This window comes from Anopheles darlingi, chromosome 2 (genome assembly GCF_943734745.1).
Source record: "Anopheles darlingi chromosome 2, idAnoDarlMG_H_01, whole genome shotgun sequence".
In the NCBI taxonomy this organism is placed as follows: domain Eukaryota; kingdom Metazoa; phylum Arthropoda; class Insecta; order Diptera; family Culicidae; genus Anopheles; species Anopheles darlingi.
Window position 1 is genome coordinate 49,124,403 of NC_064874.1, and position 20,000 is coordinate 49,144,402.

The 20,000-nt window shown below is 46.3% G+C and overlaps 4 protein-coding genes across 4 annotated transcripts in view; 1 reads left to right on the forward strand and 3 right to left on the reverse strand.

Annotated features, from left to right (window-relative positions):
• LOC125950042 (UDP-glucuronic acid decarboxylase 1) overlaps positions 1–2,308 on the reverse strand; it is a 4,281-nt gene extending 1,973 nt beyond the window's left edge. The window contains exons 1-2 of the mRNA XM_049677625.1: positions 2,169–2,308; positions 1,315–1,748 (exon numbers count right to left, since the gene is read on the reverse strand). Of these exons, the coding sequence (XP_049533582.1) occupies positions 1,315–1,748; positions 2,169–2,229 (495 nt within the window). The 5' untranslated portion in view covers positions 2,230–2,308. The remainder of the gene's footprint in view (positions 1–1,314; positions 1,749–2,168) is intronic.
• Positions 2,309–3,325: 1,017 nt separating this feature from the next.
• LOC125950049 (O-glucosyltransferase rumi homolog) lies at positions 3,326–4,862 on the reverse strand. The gene is made up of 2 exons (XM_049677635.1): positions 4,607–4,862; positions 3,326–4,540 (listed from the first exon to the last, which is right to left on the reverse strand). The coding sequence occupies exons 1-2, from the start codon at positions 4,740–4,742 to the stop codon at positions 3,477–3,479; spliced, it is 1,200 nt and encodes a 399-aa protein (XP_049533592.1). The 5' UTR covers positions 4,743–4,862; the 3' UTR covers positions 3,326–3,476.
• Positions 4,863–8,399: 3,537 nt separating this feature from the next.
• Positions 8,400–10,465, forward strand: LOC125950044 (adipocyte plasma membrane-associated protein Hemomucin-like). Its single transcript, XM_049677630.1, has 2 exons — positions 8,400–9,255; positions 9,355–10,465. Exons 1-2 carry the CDS (start codon positions 8,940–8,942, stop codon positions 10,404–10,406), a joined length of 1,368 nt encoding a protein of 455 aa, XP_049533587.1. The 5' UTR covers positions 8,400–8,939; the 3' UTR covers positions 10,407–10,465.
• A 2,596-nt stretch (positions 10,466–13,061) lies between these two features.
• Positions 13,062–20,000, reverse strand: part of LOC125950014 (F-box only protein 11) — a 12,041-nt gene continuing 5,102 nt past the window's right edge. The window contains exons 2-6 of the mRNA XM_049677571.1: positions 18,805–20,000; positions 18,465–18,709; positions 18,181–18,361; positions 16,765–17,839; positions 13,062–16,618 (exon numbers count right to left, since the gene is read on the reverse strand). The exon at positions 18,805–20,000 is cut by the window's right edge and continues 1,321 nt beyond it. Of these exons, the coding sequence (XP_049533528.1) occupies positions 16,489–16,618; positions 16,765–17,839; positions 18,181–18,361; positions 18,465–18,709; positions 18,805–20,000 (2,827 nt within the window). The 3' untranslated portion in view covers positions 13,062–16,488. The remainder of the gene's footprint in view (positions 16,619–16,764; positions 17,840–18,180; positions 18,362–18,464; positions 18,710–18,804) is intronic.

Consider the following 20,000-nt stretch of genomic DNA (forward strand, 5'->3'; position numbering starts at 1 on the left):
CTCCGTTCTGTACGTGCATTTTTTTGCAGATAGGCAAAACAGTGTTTGGCACGGACATGTAACTGGTTTATAAAACAACAATAAAAAAAATCATTTGTGAATTTGACGACAGAAGTTGTCTCATTAATTAGCGTCATTGCCATGGAATTAATTAAAACCCTCTTAGCGCGCAGTGCGAAACAGCTGCGCCAAAGGCAACTAAATGTTTCACTATCGATCCAGTTTCTTGACTAAACAAAAAAGAGAGCACAAGATTAGATCCATGTATGGCAGGGCTTTGAAAAGGGAAACCTGGTGCAACCAAAAGGAGGAGCCCCTGCATGATGAAAGTAAAAGGAGGCCACCTGTGTGCTAGATGCTTTTGTGGTGTATTCATGTTGCAATCTAGATATTGCCTATGTTCGCGGAATCGGCTATAAGTAAGTAGGCGGCGTTTCGATTAGGTTTTAGATTAATTCAAAACCCAAATTCATCAAAACGGGCGATGATGATGTTGAAACTGTATAGACTGGTGAGATTCGACTTACTACCGGCAACACTCTATTTCTCGACGTGCAATGGGCTACGATTTATTCCGAAATATACTACCCTACCCTTGGTGTTTGTGAGCCTGGCACAAACAAGGCATGATATTATGTACGCAGCTGTGAAACAGATATGTGCCATGTAATGAGCAGTGAGATTGCCTAGGTATTCACGTCCGCCCAAGAGTACAACTGCGATTGCATAATGTTTCGAATAAAACGTTCGTTGCCCGCAACTAATGCAGGTCTACGATCTCTGGAGCAAAATCTGCCCGTAAGCGACAGGCAAGGGCGGGCCGGAGATGGTCGTTAGCGGCGACGTTCAAGTACCAAGGTGTCATCACTGTTTACCTAGCGTCGATCTGAAGCGATATGTGCCTTCGAGTAACAATAGAGTTGAACGGAGGGAACACTCTCTGACGAAAGGAGCGTAGGTGATGGTGTGTGGGCAAATATTATTTGACCATTAACATCATTAATCTAACGATGCCGGCCGTCACACAACAAGGCTTTTAACACAAAATACCAAAAGGATTAAATAGCAATGAATTAGGGGGATTTTCATTGTCGGAATCGTGCGGCGAGGTCAGAGGTCAGAAGTGGTTCGCAAAGTTGCACAACATAGTTAGTTATTCCCAGTAAATCATACTTGCTAATATGAAATGTGGTTGTTATGACTAGCACCTTGCCATGGTCAAGGTTTGAGTGGTTTGCTGTCGGACCATGCCACAGAAGGTTCCGATGATTATTATGAAGCTCACGAACCACAAAATGACTAGCAATTACTTACCAAAATACGTTTACGGTTTTTATAGTTGAGGAAGGTTACATCCGGATACTTGCGCGGTATCCTGCCTTCCAGCTCCTGTATCTTACGCTCCAGTTCCAGAATTTGGCGCTTCGCCTCGTGCAGCTCGTTCAACCGGGACTCGTGTTCACCGTCGAAATCATCCGCCAGTCCTACATCATTAGAGCGAAGATGTTTGGAGACTGGTGGCTCACGTTGTTCTTCCCGCGATTCAAACACTCCGCGCAGATTGATGGTTCGATCGGCAGTTGCCAGCACTGATCGTTCCTGCGGACCAGCTTGTCGTTTGGTATCGACGGTTCTATCTTGGTGCAGCACGCTGTTATCGGGCTCGTCGTCGGTAAAAACCTCTTCACCGTACTGTGCCGGTCCCAATCCGTTCATCGGGTTGCCCCACGATTTGTAAAAACAAACCACTGCCAGAGAAAGAACGTAACACAGAGAAAGGGGGAAAATCAGTGGGTGGGAAAGAAACCAAGTCGCAAATAACCATCGAACAGATGGCATTGGCGCCAAACAGTATAGATAGCGTTTATCGCGACGCAGCGAAGGACACAAGAGGACAGACGAGAGAGTGCAGTGAAGTGCACCAGCTGCGACACAAAAAAGGAAACACGACAAGATATGCGGTATCAGCGCCACGGTTGGGCCCGTTCCAATTATTTTTCTCAAACCGCACATCACCAGGATATCACCAGGACAACAGCAGATGATCGCAGATGTCCTGCTCGGAAACTACACTTTACACTACGCGGGATATCGATAACGGAGAAGGCTCGCTCAGATTCCTCCACGAATCAGAGCGCAGCACGCTGGAATCACTTGTTGGAACCTACCCAAAAAGATCGTCACTCCGAACACTAAGAACTGCTTCATCTTTCTCTTTGAAAACACCATAATCACTGAACGACGAAGCCACAATCCACCGAAAACCGAAAATCCAAGATTTGAGATGCTGCCCCTCCTCTATGCCCACCTTTCCTTGACGAACCCACACTTTGACATGTTTACATGCATCGATAGGTGAAGGGGGTTGGGAGGGGGTGGCATGGCGGAGAGGGGTGCGGGGCCCAGATAGCAACTTTCCGTCGGCAAGAAATTGAAATACATCTCTGAGGAATTATCAAACTTTTCAGCAAGTTATGCGAAATGACTGACAAAAAAGTTACTAAAAAATTATAGAGAAAAAATACTATTTTTTGTATGGAGTTTTTTCAGGTGCTCTCGTTCTCTCAAATTGAATGTTCTCGCAGTTCTCACTCTCGTCTGGACTCTCGTAACTTTGAGAGAACGTTTTTATCCAGGAAACGGAATCCAAAAAAGCAATTTCCACTTTATTTTTCTGTATCTTATGATATCAATAATTCCAATAATTGTTCCTGGCAGTTGGTTTTGATCGTTCATTTGGTATTCACCGATCAAGATCAACTTCTTTTCATGTTTCGGCAGCATGATTCGTTGGCGAAGGTGTATTTTGCAGAAAACGTGTTGCTTTCGTAATCGCGCCGGGCAAACCAACCGGTTCCAGGGAGGTACGAGAGTTTCGAAGCAGCTACACCAATATCGCACCAACCTCATGGGTTTGTGAATTAGCCCGGCGAGCTTATCTAAACTCTATTGTGCCAAAAAGGCTCATGGTACTCTTTAAATTGGGAAATCTTCGCACCTGTCGAATGCGGACTCCATACCAACTTACACAATACGGATGCACTTTTGTTTCGTTTTTGTGGGTCAAGTTCAACGACGAATCGTTTAGCTGGTTAAATTCTCCTCTTCGGTTCGACTCATGATGATCTACGACTGTAACGATAAATGAGACCTTGGGCAATGATATCCTCCGCGACCAACCTCTGCCAACCACACATTATGCAAATAACTGGACATTGTATCCACATCTCTACTGCGAAATGAAGCTGAAGGTGGGAACCGGTATTACAACAGCATTCAAAGAGTGGAGAGGGGTTTCAGTCAACATTGCCTAATAACACGAAAATATCATAATGAGTCATTCGTTTTATTAAATTACAAATCTTACTTTTAGCGTAGCTATCAATATTGGGAATGGTATATTAATGGTTGATTGTTGGTTTACAGCCTAAATGGGACATGGATCAGATCAGTCTTGTCTGGTAGGGTAATCAATCCTACACCTCGATCAACTTTCGATCACGTTCCACCGAGTATCGTATCAGTTTGCCGTATTCATGCAGCAGCTTTTTCCAGTAACACTTGACATCCTTCATGCGCAAATGTTGCCACACCTGTCGAAATCCTCGCTCGGCAATAGCGTTTGCCTCATCATCGTGGTCGCGGAAGAATCGAATCAAAGCTTCTAGCTTTGCCTGGCTACTACGCACTGGGACTGGTACATAGTGTACCCAAGGCTTGAACGACGGATAGTAGAACTCCAGCCACTCATCGCCAACGTGAAAAACCAACGATCGACAGAGGAAAAGATGCTTAAAGCGAAAGCTAGCCGCAACGCCACGGAAGTTGAACAGGAACCGATAGCGACAGTGATCCTCGAGTGAGACTTCGCTGGCCGGTTCAGCGTTTAGCGTGTCTTGCGGCGATTTCCATGCCTGGTTCTTTGTATACTGTGCATCGACCAACGAGGACTGCTCCCTGGATAGCAGCACCAGTGCATCGCGTTCATCGGACGTGCGAGATCCACGGAAGAATGCCATCGGTTTCTTGTTTTTCCAGGGAACCCGTTCGGCGGCCTGTGAAATACTTTCCCGATGCTGGTCCCATCGACCCAATCCCGTTGGATAGAGGCTGATGGCTGGGCCACCTTCCCAGAAGGCCCAGGCCGGGTACATGATGTCGAGATATTCGTCCGTTTTGCTGAACGAAAAGACGGGAGTCTTCTCTTTGTTCCAGTGCCGGTGAACTTGTGGCCAGTCGCGGCAATTAATGATAAGATCCATGTCCGGCAGCTTCGGCAGCAGCGGCTTCACGAAATGCTCGATACCAGAGCACCGTGCCGGAAACATGCACTCTGTCTGTCGGTACAGTTTGTGGTCAATCACCTGGTAGTGCGTTCCATATTGTTTCGCCCGTTCGATCATTTCTTTGGTTATGCCGTCTGCTTTGAATGGTTTCAGGTCCTTCTTGAGTACGCCCGTGTGGCAGCTGCAGCCTGTATCGTTGCATGGCACGTATTCATCGAGTGCGGTGTCGATTTTATAGAAATAAACGTTGTCCTCTGAAATGGAATGTCGTGTTAGTCGCACTTATCGATTCAGCAATGTCGTGGCAGCGCAGTTCTTACCGGCGGTGTACCGGCTAGCTTCTGAAGATTCGTCCACCGGTTCCGTGCACTTCTCTTTTGCCACACACATTCCATCGTCCGTAGCTTGTGCAAAAACGATCGTCGAAAAGATAACTAGAGTTATAAGCAGATCCATATATATTCTTCTTCTGCTAGGGATTATCTGCTATTCCTACTGTTGTTCCTAAGAAAAATTGAGGGAAATCTGTTCCTTTCAGCTATCCGTATATTTAAATGCAAGTCCGTGCTGTGAGCTCCAGGCTGGAAGGAGAATTCGATCGTTAGTGCAACAGATCCTTACAAAACAACTAACGTTAAGACTTGCCGGTTTCCGAGGGTTTTGTTTCCGTGACTCCCAGATCTCTGCCGCAAGATTCTGTACTGTCTGGGTTTGATTGAGAGTTAGTCCCGGTGGTGTTGTAAAAGGATTTAGAATCCGCTCCGGCGTTTCAACCCGGTCTTTTTGAAGATCTTACGCGCTGGGGTTCTCCAAGTTTCTTACACTTTCCCGGCTTACTTTTCCGGGACCGGGAACGACGGCAGGAAAGGCAAATGATTCTAATTTGCTCTTATCGTCTTCATCTTTATCACAAAATTCATGAAAAATAAGAAATAGGAATTCCACTTTTTCACAGCAAACTCGAGTTTCTAACCTCAAAGCCAAAACAACAATGCTACAGTGCCACGCACGGCAGTATATGCTCATTATTTTAATTTTTTTGAAAATTTTGCCTTTTTACGGGATAAATGCGCATATTGCATCGATTATGACTGTAAGCATGAAGCGCTGAACCCCATTAACAAAAAGGTATGCGACCGGGTCTCTTAATGTTTAAGAGACTCGAAATTGTTCTGCCGGCGGGTGTCTTAAGCGTTAAGAGACCCGGTTGCATTTCTTTCTGTAATGGGGTACTAATAATAGTAATTTTGCAATTTACTTTATGGATCAATAATCCGGATTGTTTATTATATCACTGAGCGCTGTCTTATCAATTGCTGCCGTCGTAAGTCAACGATGGTGATCCCTGCGGCAATAATTTGAGAGACCATTACCAACCGAAAAACTCATAAATGCTCTAGAATAAATGATGTATCTAAACCTAAATAAATATGAATCGTTGAACATTTCTTATGCATTCATGCTAAAGCTTTGTAGCTCCAGAGAAACAGGCAGGATCGCACCAGATTTTCTGCCTCAATCGCCTCCTGCAGCCACGTATTTGCAGATCCATCAAATAACCCTTCGAATCAACCATCGATCGCTGTAGTCGACTCACTGCCCAGGTTGCGAGATAGTACGCTATCCGACAGAGGCGTGAAATTCTTTGGCCCGCAGATTGCGCTGCTTCTTTTTGGCGATGTGGTCACACTGACCGGTACAGCTGCCGATGTCGGAACGGCGGTTCCATTGCTGGTCTTCCGCCTGCGCTCCACGATATCACGCTGAGCCTTTTCCAACATCAACTTGATCCGATTCGTACAGAAACTTTTGGCTGCAAAACCGGTGGCCGCTCGGTCGCCGTTTCTGCTTCATCCGCGCCCGTTCAAATTCGGTGGAGTACAACCCAAGCCTCTATACCTTCATGCCCCTTCGTGGTACTGTGCACAATGTGTGTCGCTTTCAAAATCATTATCCCGATCTTTGGTTGAGAATTTCCTATCCTTGTAATGGGACATTTCATCACCAGCAGTTCCACTATAATTTCCGATATCCTTCATTTAGTATTGGTCACTTTCACTTATTTCGAATGTATCAAACAGCGCGTACTTGTAGGTTCCTTCAAAGTATTTTAATTCAACTATCAGTTCGTGCTTACGACCACTTGTTATCTGGTGGACCTTCTCAAGACCCAACCAGAACTCTTTGTTCAAATCCATCGCGGAACTCATTCCAGCTTCGGTAAAAGTCCAGTATCCATCGACGTCTTGATCGAGTTTATGAAGTGCTGTTTGAACTTTCTCCTGGTTTCGATTGTGAACCTCACTTCAATTACGCGCGATTTGATGTTCGTGTTTCTGGAACAAAAAAAAAAGAAATATAACAAAACTACAAAGCGCTAAAGAAGCCGCACCGGTCAAGAGAAAGAGTGATGACGGCATACTGCGTTTCGCTAGCACAGAATTCTCCAGGAACTACCCTGAGTTTTTTCGTTTCCCAGTGGAGGAAGACCACGGAGAAAAATGATGCACTACAAGAGGACAAGTCAGTGGAGGCGGAACACTGGACCGAGATATTTTTACAGCAGCTGCCGGTTCAAGATGCCGGAGGAGTACATGCGGGAGGCACGGCAACACCCGTGAAGCAGGACATCGTGGTTAACGAATAGACGATGGTGCTTTGATTACGAATGGAGCCGAAAACATGGCCGGCCCGAGGTCACCGGTCAGCCTATATCGTCTTTCAAGGCTTTCAGAACTCAGATTTATATACGACGGGAACTTGGCTGTGTGGAAGTTAAGAGGCGATGTTGGCCTTCGTCTTCGAGGGCATCTGAGTGAGGTTTTTTAATTCATCAATGATAGTCACAAATGCAATTTGGCCAAAGGAAGTCCCACCTCGCTGCACTATATAACTTTCGTTATGCTGCCAACTTATCTCACCTATTGTGGTACGATGTATGCAAGAGTCAATCAAGCTCCAGTAATCACCAGAATTCCCAGATTTCAGCAATCTTCATCAATTATGATTCTGAAATATCCAATTACGGATTGTTCGGTGTTGGTGTTCGTATTATCTACGTTGGATAGTAGAGCAAGACCGACGAGCAAGTTTAGCAGTTCGTCCACCATATAGCACATCACTGTTTTATCACCCGCTGCCTGCATCCTTTTGTTTAAAACCCAAATCATTATTTCAAGATAAATGTCCTGAGACACCTTAGAATGAACCAAATACATGAATATTCGGAGAAGAACCAAATCAATGCAACACCGAAATGGAAATCAATGAAGAAGTGAAAGTCTTGAGGGCAATCGTCACAATGCTTTTGGTAGAGAATGTTAACTGTCCCCTCCTACGCCCGCTTCCCTCTTCCGTTATTTCTTATCATTCGTTCTGGAAAAGCCTATAAAAAGACGACCCTACGTCTTGATCGAGGATATAAAACATAGCATCGGAGATAGGGTTTACTAGCTCTCAACACGTTTTTAATGCTTCCGTCAAACCATCGAATAAGTGTATGATATACTATTATTTGCGATAAATACCCTTTGATTCCAACATTTAAAAAATGTATTACACCTACTGGAACTGTTATTGCGACATGTCTGCTTGCATGGACCTCGAAGTAAACTCGGGGAATCGTTACTTACGGAGAACGATAAGAATGAAATCGATTTGGCATATGTGACTGAATGACTCAGCAAAAATCCATAAGTGCTAAGCCCCGTAAACTTAATTCAACCTGACGCATCGAGACCTGGTTAAACGGCCCGAAAAGTGAGGGACTCTTATCTACCGGTAATTACCTATCAGATGGTTCAAGGTAGTGACGATACAAAACCATGCCTCTCAAACAGAACTCACCAACTCAGCATATGTCGTCATTGATTTACCAACTCCCCTCCAACCGAACGCAGTCTGCATCTTCTTCGGATCACATTCGGAAAAGGAAGACCGCAGGATGCCCCCACCATACCCGGGCACGGCAATGGTCATCCCGGTATGCGAGAGAAAAAAAAAACCGGTACTCGAGAGTACCATGATCGTGCATAACGCTACGCTTAAGATCAATGAAGAATGTCTGGCAGACGGAACACACGTACATAGATAATGATGATCGTGATGATGATGATGATGATGATGATGATGATGATGATGATGCTGTTCTTCTCCAACATGCTTCGCTGGTCAGAACCCCTTCCCGAATCAGAACCACGTTAGGCCGTTGTCTAGGAAGATCGACGATGAGCTGGAAGTAATCGCTCCTTTGGGGGGCCCACGGCGTTTCGTGTAGGTCAGTCACTTTGCTGCTGCCGCTGCGGTGTGTGCTGTGAGTCAAGTGTGCGTTCAATCCGTTCAGCCCCCAGCACCAGCATTCGGGATTATTTATCGAACCATAAGCGACCGCTACGGGTAGGTGGGTGATGTAATCCGTTCGAAATAAACACCTTCGACAACGACGACCAACACACGGAGGCATCATCGCACATCGGCATATCGGAATCGGCTGGTCGTCCGCTGGAAGAGGTTTAAAAATAATAATTACAATCGATTCAAAGCAAACCGCTCCGTACAGTCGATCGGTACAGACCGGACCGTGTGTGTGTCTGTCTGCCCCATATTGTGTGCTGAGAACGCCATTGGTGGTATTCTACAAGAACGTACACGAAGATGGGTTTCAAGGGAAAGCTTCTAAAGACGGCGCTGGTGCTGATGTTGATTGCAGTATTGCCCGGATTACCACCGAAAACCGTGTTTCCCTTCCGTCCGATTACCATCACACCGGTGCGGCCCCTAACGGGTGTGCTCGCACCCAACCGCCTACTCAACGGTGCTGAACGGTTACACGAGAACGAGCTGCTCCAGCCGGAAAGTGTGGTAGTGCGCGGTAACGCTACCTACGTCACCGTGTACGGTGGCAAAGTGATCGAGCTGATCGAAGGCTCCGGTACACTGCGTACCGTAGTTAAGCTGGGACCTGAGTGTGGTAAGACGTGGCGCAATGGATTTTAATGTACTTTATAATCTGATCTCCTTTCGAACTTCTCTTGCTTTATCTCTTCACTCATCCGGCCACTGGCCTTAGTTGGTACCTATTCGGAGCGCATTTGTGGCCGTCCGTTGGGGCTCGATTTCGATACCAAGGGTAACAATCTGATCGTGGTCGATCCGTACCTCGGCATCTGGCAGGTGCACATCAAGACGGGCGAGAAGAAGCTACTGGTCCCCAAAGAGAACGCCATCATCGATGATGGTACGATCGCATCGAACAAGCAGCAGCAGCATGGCCGACAGCAGCAGATCACGACACGGCAACCGACCATCCCGAACGGTGTAGCTGTAGCGAAGAACGGGGACTTTTACTGGTCCGATACGGCATCGGATTTTATCTTCGAGGACGCTATCCAAGCGCTGCTGTGTAATCCTTCCGGTCGGCTGCTCCACTACTCTCGGGCCACTGGTCGAAACCGTGTGCTGCTGGATGAAATCTACGGAGCCAACGGGGTAGTGCTAAGCCCGGATGAAAGCTTCGTGCTGGTCGGAGAACTCGGTGGACAGCTGATCCGCCGGTATCACCTGAAGGGCCCACAGGCCGGTCAGCATGATGTGTTTCTCGATGGATTGCCGGGTGCGGTCGACAATCTGAACGGTGATGCCGATGGATTTTGGGTTGGACTGGTGATTGCGGCCGATGCAGAAAATCCCTCGTTCGTTGGTATGCTGGCACCGTTCCCGAACCTACGCCAGCTGATCGTACGGCTGTTCGTGCTGATCGAAGCACCGTTCCGTCTGGCGTACCAGCTTACCGGAAGCCCTTACGCTCTTTGGGCTACCCATCAAATTGGGTTTCTCGGAGATTTGGTTAATGTGTTCCCCGATCGTGGCACGGTACTGCGTGTCGACTGGCAGGGTAATATCGTGTTTGCGCTCCATAACGATGATACCTCCAGTCACGTCATCTCGCAGGCCGTACGCCAGGGGAAGGAGCATCTACTGCTCGGATCACCGGTGAATCCGTGGCTTGGACGAGTGAAACTTTCACCCGAAACGTTAGCCCTGCTAGCGCCCGGATCGAAGGGAGCCACCGAAACGAAACCGGGCTCCGCTCCTTCACGCGTGAATCGCGAAGAGCTGTAACCGAGCTCGGTTCCCCTTCCGTGGCATTGAATTCGAATAAACTTTCCTTTGGGGAAAATGGGAACAAAACAAACAAAAGAAAAATCAATAAACAAAAAAAACACCAACTACAATTTACATTTATTTAGTTTCCATTTCGTTTAGTTTATAAATACCAGTTTACGCCACCATGTTCGCGGGTTGCATCATCGTTCCATCCATCTTTCCCTTAACCCCCCTCATTGGCGTTGTTCCGATTGCGATTCTCTTGCCTTATTTCGCTTCCTTCGCTTCCTTCGCTGATTATTCGCACCTTCTGCCACTCTAGTAAGCTGGTGGTGCGATGCACATGAGACTTTCATCATTTATCATATTGTTCTTCACTATGCGGCCCCACTTCCGATCAACTGCGCCATCGCTACGACAATCACAATCCCCTGTCCTGGATGAAGTGTTTTCTTTAATCTTAGCGGAAGCCTTCACTCCCTTCCCTACCCGATCCGATAGCTAATTGGTTTGATAGTAATTAAATCCTCTTTTCCGTCCATTTTTTTGTTTTGGTAAGTTTATCTATTTGTATATATATTATTTTTTCCTCTTGTTGTATTTTGCGACATATTAGCGTAACCCACTCCCGCTGATCTCGGCATTCCACCACGTGCCCCTACGTGGAGGTCTGTCTGTCTGGTGGCGTTCGATCATCAATTTATAGTTAAATGGTAGAATTAGGTAATATTGGTATTAGCTTGTTTCCTTATTTTCTTTTTTGCTTTCTTGTTTTGTGTGTGTGTGTGATTGGTTATTTTACCTTTCGCGTCTATCGTTTCATTGTTTTCTTCACTATTTCTTATCCAATTGTGATTAATATAAGAATACTATTTGCAGTTCAGACATTCAAAATTGCTCGTCACCGATCCGTGTGGAGTGTCAGTGTGCGTGTGTACGTGTTGGTATGTTGGCATTCGTTGGTGCATATGTTTGCTTCTTATCTTATCAACATTAAAAACCTTCCAGTTCCACCCGTTGAAGATCCTCGATCCGCGATCCATGCTCCAGCACCATCACCATTCGAGTAGGGTAATTAGGCTGGCTGATCGCTGCTTGATATAAGGGGTAGCGATCGTTCGTTCTGCAGCTATCTGCAACTGTTCTTCTGTTTCTCATCCTTGTGATATCGGCTTTCATTTAGCGCATGATTTGGATCAGTTTCGTATCAAATTTGCAAAGACGCAACGAGACGCAACGAGTCGATCAGTTTCGCTTCTTGCTTTTGTTAAATTTAACGACTATGTAAACACATACACATTTACAATGGTGGATGGATAGAGAGTTAATACCAAAAATTCATCATTAATCCATGTGCATCGTTTAGAAGATCCGTTTGTTTCCTCTCAAATTCCGTTTCAAATATTTGATGGATTTAGCTTTTAAAAATTAGTAGTCCTAGACGTATAGACCGGGGTTCTCATTTTTAGATCGGCTACAATCCTCTTTGCTTTCATAGCTCACTTCGCCCTACGAGAAAAGCTGGTTATTTACAGTTTAGTAGAAAGCGGTGGACTAAAGAATTCGGATTGATTTACTGGAGCATCACCACATCTACCACTACCTCAAAACCGCTTCACCGGCGCTACTATCGAGTAGTAAATGTGTGTCTTCTACTCTAGGAAAAACCATCCTCGATCGTCCAAGATAGTGGCGATTCCTCCGGCGCACCGAAGACCGAATGTGGCACAGATGTTGTTCTGAGATGCGCACGCATGCATTTTTTGGATTGGAATTGCAATCAGAACAGACGAAAATTAAAATAATGCCAGCTAAGGGAACCGTAACCATTGCTTTATGGTAGCGCTGTTACTGTTGCAAATGCTCCACACGCGTTAAGGAATGTTCGATCGATTGTTAATAGTGATAATTTTTTGTTGCACATTTCGCACGTTCATATTATTCACTCAGGCGCATTTTCAGAAAGGACCTTGGAACAAACTTTGGCTGATACGATCAGGCAGAGTGTTAGCAGTAGTGTCTCAGTCTTGAAGCGAGGAGTGTCGTCTGTCCGCAAGACACCGGAACCCCTTGATGTAAGGATAGGATAGAACGAGTGGCGCACGTTAGCTTCTCGCATCATATGCCACTGATGCATGCAGTTAGTTATTGTAATAATTATTTTTTCCCTCATTGGACTTTGACGACTGTGACGGTTATGCGATTTATTTTCGATTATGTGCGATTTCTCGATTGCTTGTCTTGGTTTGTCTCGTTCATTCTGCCAACTCCTGCTCAGCTGAATTCTTCCTTTAAGATCCTTATAAAAAGTGTTCCAACGTCTCCGGTTCATTGCTACTGACGACACACGCTTCTTCGTCTAACGATATCGCATGAAATCGTCTGAAAGTAATACTGTTTGGCGGAAAGCCGCGGTGTGCCATTATTGTGATCGATTAAATGATCATGTTAAACTATTTCTTTCCATCCAGTCTACTGCTGCTGCTCTAAACCCTATTGCTAATAACCGGCACTAGAAAGCTGCTTAAAAGCACATGCCAGCATTATGTAGTGTACAGTGGTTGTACGTTATGACTTTAAACCGTGTGACAAATCAAAATCGAAACAGGCAAAAACAATGAAAAGCAAAACCAAAAGTACAGACTGTTCCTATAATGAGAGAATAATAGAAAATAAAAACACAAAACACAGGTGGCTTGTTTGTTGATTTTTTTTGTAGACATATATAAAAAATGAACTGATAAGCGAACTAACTCGTTTTTTTCTGGACGACTGACGTACAGATGATACACACGTTTGCCTTAAATTCATCTGCTACAACGAGCCGTCCTCTCCTTGCTTGCCTTTTTGAATGCTGGGTCGCGCACAGGTTGGAGAGGACTTGTGATTACTTTACATTATTACAGGAGGTTAGAGAGACGGGAGTGCGTTACACATTCAGGAAGAATGCTCAATACGTGTATAATCTATACGTAAATTTGTATATATATATATATATATATATATATATATATAGATATATTTATGTATGTATATATATTTATATGTTCGTAATCATGATTTAAACGGGTTCGAATCTATAAATAGTTTCCTTGTACAACTCTCATCGCGCTGTGTAGATACTAAAACAGAAGTAATTTTTGGAGAAAGAAACAATCGCATGACAATAATTTACATAATTCCTTCGCTAGCTGAACACCGTTTCGGGTGGGCATCAGCTATCTATTGCTTGATTATGGTCGCCCCCAGATAGTAAAGGAAAAAATAGTAACAAAAAAAAAACTAAACCATACACGTGAATTGGGTCTCTATCGCTGGCTACATGCGACTCGTGAATGTGTTTCCATCATGTTTTTTTTTAGTTAAGCCCACGTAGTACATCGCTTGATTAAAAACATTATAACACAGTAAAAACGCCTAAATACCATTCGAGTTCGTGCTCTCCGTCTGTTGTCACTAAAGGCGGCTACAGCTATTCTAGTTGTTTTTTTTCTCTTCTCTTTTGCATTCTCCATAGATCACCGTTTGTGATGAGTTATTGGGATTGGTTTTGCACGCTCCAATGGATGTTCTGGAGGAGCTCGGCCGAAGCTGCCGGAAAATAGGAGACCAGGAAGAGAGGGTTTTCAGAGGCCCACAACACACGTGGTGCAAGCGTGTTAGCTAAAATAAAACATAATAAAGTACTAACATAGAAATACATCACGAATTCATTCGCAAGATTCTGTTGTAACACAGATAAATGCACTGGGACGCTGTTTTAGGTGTCGGGTGTTTTTTCTTGTCGCGCACGCTCTACTTCCTGTCCAAGCTCTAACCGTGTGCTGTTTAAACGGTTCCCACGGTACATCATTCTTCCGTGATCTTGCGGTTTTACTTGCTGTTTTGTACTAGAGGAAATTAGATTTATGCCACGTGCATATGATATGCCAAGCCAAGGTGCACCCCCTCGTTTTTCTCGTGATTCGAAGATTCGTTAATTGAATGCAAGTGACCAGAGAATGCATGGGCATATTCTGGGCCTGTGCCACGATCACGGTCGCTGAACGATGAACAGATTGTTCGTGAAGAATTGTAATAAAATAAAACTGTTCTGATTGACAATTTACAAGCCTGTTTGAGTTACGTGACAAGCAGCTAGCAGAAGTGTACGTGCACATTTGCGCTTGTTCAGTTTTGGCTATTTGTTTTTCCGGATTTATTGCCAACGGAATCCCTGCTGCTGATTGCCATGTCGACTTCCAATATATTCCAGTCTTTAAAGAGCGAACGTATCGTGCCAATGAAATGATGCATTAGATCGTAATCATCTTATTGCATATTGCCATTCTTTGATTTTAAGCAAATTCGTTCATAGATTGTTAACCGAGGGGTGAGGTCTAGTTCGACCACTGCCAGACTAGTTCAGTTCCGATAGCTGATTGTATTGTTTGTAGCTAACCAAAGCGGCAAGTGTGAAGCAAATTATGTGATGATTTTGTCCGAAAAAAAAAGAACAATGACATTGCATAAATCAGTATCGGCACTCAGCATGGTTAAGTCACAAGCACAATTTTCTCCACTGCCCTATAACCGGAAAACCTTCCATCTCGCATCCTTGTATAGCACAGCATAACAAGATTGAGTACAGACGACTGTTGGCGAGTGTAGGGTGCCTAATAATCTGATCTGGTTGTATGAAATGGAAATGGAATTTTAATATTAGCGGCCTTTGGAATAATGTACGATATGGAGGACCATTCGCTTCAAGCTGCACAGTGCTGGTGAAGATAATGATTAGTGAGAAGTAGTTGGACCGAGGAGCTGCCCTAGCGTTTCGACTGAGCTTATTTTTTGCGCGAAATCCTATTTAAAAGAAAAATATTCTACGTTAACCTAGACTAAAGAAAGCAATGGAAAGTCATCCGCTTCCTACTACCCTTTGCTTCTAGTTTCCACCAGTGGAGTAATATCAGTTTTGTGGGGATTAGAACTACCGATTGTAGCTGCATACGTCGTTTTCGTTCAGCTGCATTCGTGCATTCGCAGACGATGTAGAAGGCAAACAAGCCGTGGTTACGACGTTCCTGATCCTACTCTTCTTATCATTCGTTTGTTTACTAAAATACGGAAGGAACCGGCCGGCCGATCCGTGCCATCAATGATTAGAGGCTTACGACACTAAATAAAGCAATAACACATAATAATACTACGGCATATATCGTACGACCACATCCTCTGGCCTAGGCGTGTCTACGCATCGAACGATAACCTTTCAAAAGGAAACGAAGAAGAAAGCGATGAGAGAAGAGAGCGCGCGACAGGACTGGTAACGATAGTAAAAGAGATGTTTTTAAAAAAGACGAAGCGTTTGACTCAACCAACCAACCAATTCACCAATAATGGTGATAGTTGCTGTGAGTGAGAGTGGAAGGGTGGGGGGAGAGAAGGGGGTGTGTACTCATTCTAAACATTGGCCCTTAAATTACTTAGATGTAGCACACTGCAGAAAAAAAGGAATTTGTTTTACCCACACGCACGCAAGAACGCACACAGTGAAATGGCCACAAGCACAGGGCTACGAGAGCAGAGTCTGGCGCAGCAGCAACAGCAGTAGCTGCCATGCCTGACACTCTCCCTTCCGCTTCAATCTACCCTCTTTCACGCGCACACACTCTCCCTCTACCGACGACTATTTGATTGAACGCGTTGCTAAACTTACGGTAAAATACTTTCACGCTGCTTAGGATTACCATTAATTTTGCTAAATCTACCAGTACTGCCGTCGCATCGCAAACCGTTCGTGTGACTTGGGTGAATTTGCGATTATTCCTCAGCCCGTCATTCGCCTTTCCCTTCAATTACTTGTTAATGGCACTGCGCGCCATCGACTGGAGTCGCACCCTTGCTCCCCTTCGACCAATGTATGTTTTTTTACGGGAAGGTGGCCTTAAGAGCCATTACTTCGCATTTTAATCGCTAATTATTCCTGATTTTGTCGATAGACGATAGCGCTGTACACCGTTCATAAAGCGAATGGTTCCGGCTGCACTGAGGGGTTCCGGCCCTGGCTACGACAGCGCAGCGACGGAGCTATAACGGACACACTTTGCACTTTCTAGTTGACCATCAGAGTGTGCGATTCCATTGGCGCAGCTGAGTCGTACAGGGTGTCGGTATCCTGCGTCGGTTCTCCTTGTAGCTGACACTGATTGGTAAGCGTTCCAGCGCCACAATCACAAAAGAATCTATTGAGAAAGAGTGGAAAATAGCTCAAATTAGTATAGGTTGTTGTTGCTGTTGTTTATTAAGCTCATTGGCCAGCATCGGCTAGATGAGCGATTAGTAGTAGTTCGGTGCCATGTGTGTGGCCGTTCGTGGTACAACACGTTACCTGTCATGCCGGATGAACTCCACGTCGTGACCGGAGTGGCAAGTCTTGATGCAGTTTACGCAAATCGCGTTGCGATCGGTAGTGTTGCAGGTATGGCAGCGATAGAAATCATGCATCGGGAACGAAGTGTACGACGAGATTTTGTACAAACACTGGCCACCCGATACGGCCTTCTCGACCTCGTCCTGATTGTTGAAGATTTTGTTCCCACCGACGATCGGTTGCACACCACTGGCCAGGCAGAGTCCACCGAACTTGTTGTTGAAGATCTGATTGTACTCGAGCGTCGCCGTCGCATTGTTCGTGATCTCGACACCCGCCGCAAGCCCATCGAAGATGCGATTGCGCTTTAGCACCGGATGGCTCTGGGTCGAGATCAGGACGCCCGCCTGGGTGTTACGGAAGATGTCGTTCTCCTCCAGGATTCCCTTGCCACCGTTGAAGATGCAGATACCACCATCCCGGCCATCATAGATCTTGTTGCGGCGCAGCGTCGGATTGGAATCCGTTTTGATCCACACGCCCGCCATCGCATTATCAAAGATCTCGTTCTGCTCTAACAACCCCAGCCCACCGTTGTACACCAGTACGCCACCGTTCTGTCCACCCCATATCTTATTGCCACGGATCACCGGATTACTACCGGTCCGGATTTGGACTCCCGAGTACAGATGGTTGAAAATGTCATTGTCTTCCAGCTTGCCGTGGCCATTATCGTAGAAGTACACGCCAACCTGTTTGCCCGAGTGGATACGATTACGCCGCAGCACCGGCGTGCTGCCGGTCGTTATCCAAACACCGGCCAGCGTGTTCGCGTACACCTCGTTCTCCTCAATCAGTCCTTGGCCCTTCTCGTGTACGTAGATGCCACCGTGTTGGCCATGGTGGATTTTATTGTGACGCACGATCGGATCGCTCGTTGTGCGTATCTGGATGCCGGCAAGCGCATTACCGTAGATATTATTGTGCTCAATCAGACCACGACCCTCGCCAAAGATATAGACTCCACCTTGGTGCCCGTTGTATATTTCGTTCTTCCTTATCGTTGGATTGCTGTTTGACGTTATCCAGACACCTGCAGACGTGAGAAAGAGTGCGTGAGTTGAATGCAAAATGAAGAAATGAAGAAAGAACAATGTAGAAGAGGATGCCTCGAACAACTCCCGCATCGCCATCCACAAACAACGTTGAAACTTTGTCCCTTTAAGAGACCTCTGCATCGAAATTGAGTTAAAATAAACTGCAAAAAATCCTCCTACTGTCGTGTGAGTTATGAATTTTAGGAACAAAAACATCCATTTGAACTGATGGCCAAGAAGATGTAACTGTAACTGCCTTTGTCTACTGACGAGCGAATTGTTAAATTAAAAAATAAACATATTATATATGCCCTTTGTTGTGGCACACCGAACTTACCCGCAAAGTTGTTGGAATGAATTTTGTTCTCTATAAACTGCCCCAGTCCATTCTCGTGCACGTAGATACCTCCCGTCTGGCCGTGGTGTATCTCACACTTCACTACCGTTGGATTGGCGCCTGCCTTTACCTCAAAGCCCGCTATCCGGTTATTATGGATGTCGTTTTTCTCAAAATAACCCTACAATTACAAATAGAGTTGCGGATAAAATTGCCGTTGATGTAGCGAAGACCCGAAAGCACTGTTCCGGACCAACTAAAACCGGTGCTTTCCCCGTTCTTACCATGCCATTATCAAAGGTGAATATACCGACGTCACGCCCATGGTGTATGTGGTTCTCGCGCATGATTGGACTAGCGTAGTTCTTCACCCAAATGCCGGCCAGCGCATTCCGGCTGATCTCGTTGTGCTCGTACGTACCCTGTGCGTAATCCGTTACGTACAAACCAACGTTTTCGCAGTCACTGATGTCACAGTGCTTGATCAATGGGTTTGCTCCGCTACCACTCACGCAAACGGCTGCACCAACTATAGAAAGACAAAACGCACACGATACGATTATTTTACAATAATTACAGATAAAAAAAACACCATGGATCGAGTTCCTCGAATGCGCTACTTACCGACCGACGTACTCCGGATGATGCAATGATCGATCGTAGGGCTACAGTTTTCGCTCACCTCCAGGCAGTAGTGCTTGTGATGCGGTACGGTCGAGGTGACGTCCGGTGAGAACTTTAACGTCATATGCCCCACGTAGGCCTGTTTCGCACCCTCCACGAACATGACGGTCGATTCGGATTCCCGCTCGAGGATAATCGACTCGGCGACGTTCCCGGGTGCCGCTCCGATCAGTGCCACATCGGAATCGATCACTAGAAACTCGCCCCGATAGGTGCCGGCGTGCAGGAAGATAAGGCTACCACCTGGGAGTACCTCAGCCGATCCGGCCGCTCCACCCGCTCCATTGATACCAGCACCGATCGCCATCGCGTTGTCGTCAGCATTATTGCTACCGGCGGCACCGCTGGCACCATTATTGCCAGCTCCATTATTGCTATTATTGACCAGTATGTTTCCGCTCCCGCTACCTCCGTTGCTGCCTCCGCCATTACCACCACCACCCGTGCCACCCGTAGTACTATTACTGTTGGCCGAGCTTTTCTCGTCCGCGTAATCGAGTGCCCCCTGTACGGTATTGAAGTACGCGATCGCCCGCCCTTGGTACCGCCGATCGGGATACCCGGGCCGGACATGAATACCACGGTACAGCTGCCGGAAGCTTTCCTTCCACGGGTTCGCGTACTCGGACTCGTCTGGCTTGACGAACACAAACTTACACGGTTCCGGATGGAACAGTGGCTGGTCGTACTCATATACGCTCTGGTAGAGCCGCTTCCAGAGCTCCTTATCATTGGCAATCGTCTGGAAGCGCTTGCAGACCAGTGCCACCCGGCACAGGTCCTGCTCGTATAGGTAAGAGAAGATCGTCAGCAGCACCTCATCCGGCATCTCGTACTGCAGGTAATGGGCCGCCGATTGCATGCACATGGTACCGGCCACGGCTACGGCTGCCACTGCAGCGGCACAGGCCGCCATCGGTGGCGACGGTGTAGCAGGTGAGGTGAGCGAAACAACGGCGGATGCGGCGGCCGTCGGTCGGCCGAATCCGGCCGACGGTGAGCAAGCGGCCCCGGTGGCGGGAAGGGGCTGCTGTGGTTGCATTGTGACCGCAGCCAACGAAGCCACACCACCACCACCCCCTTCATTGCTCGCGGAATAAGTACGTCGAGGGCGCTTCCTTGCCGGTAGCATATAC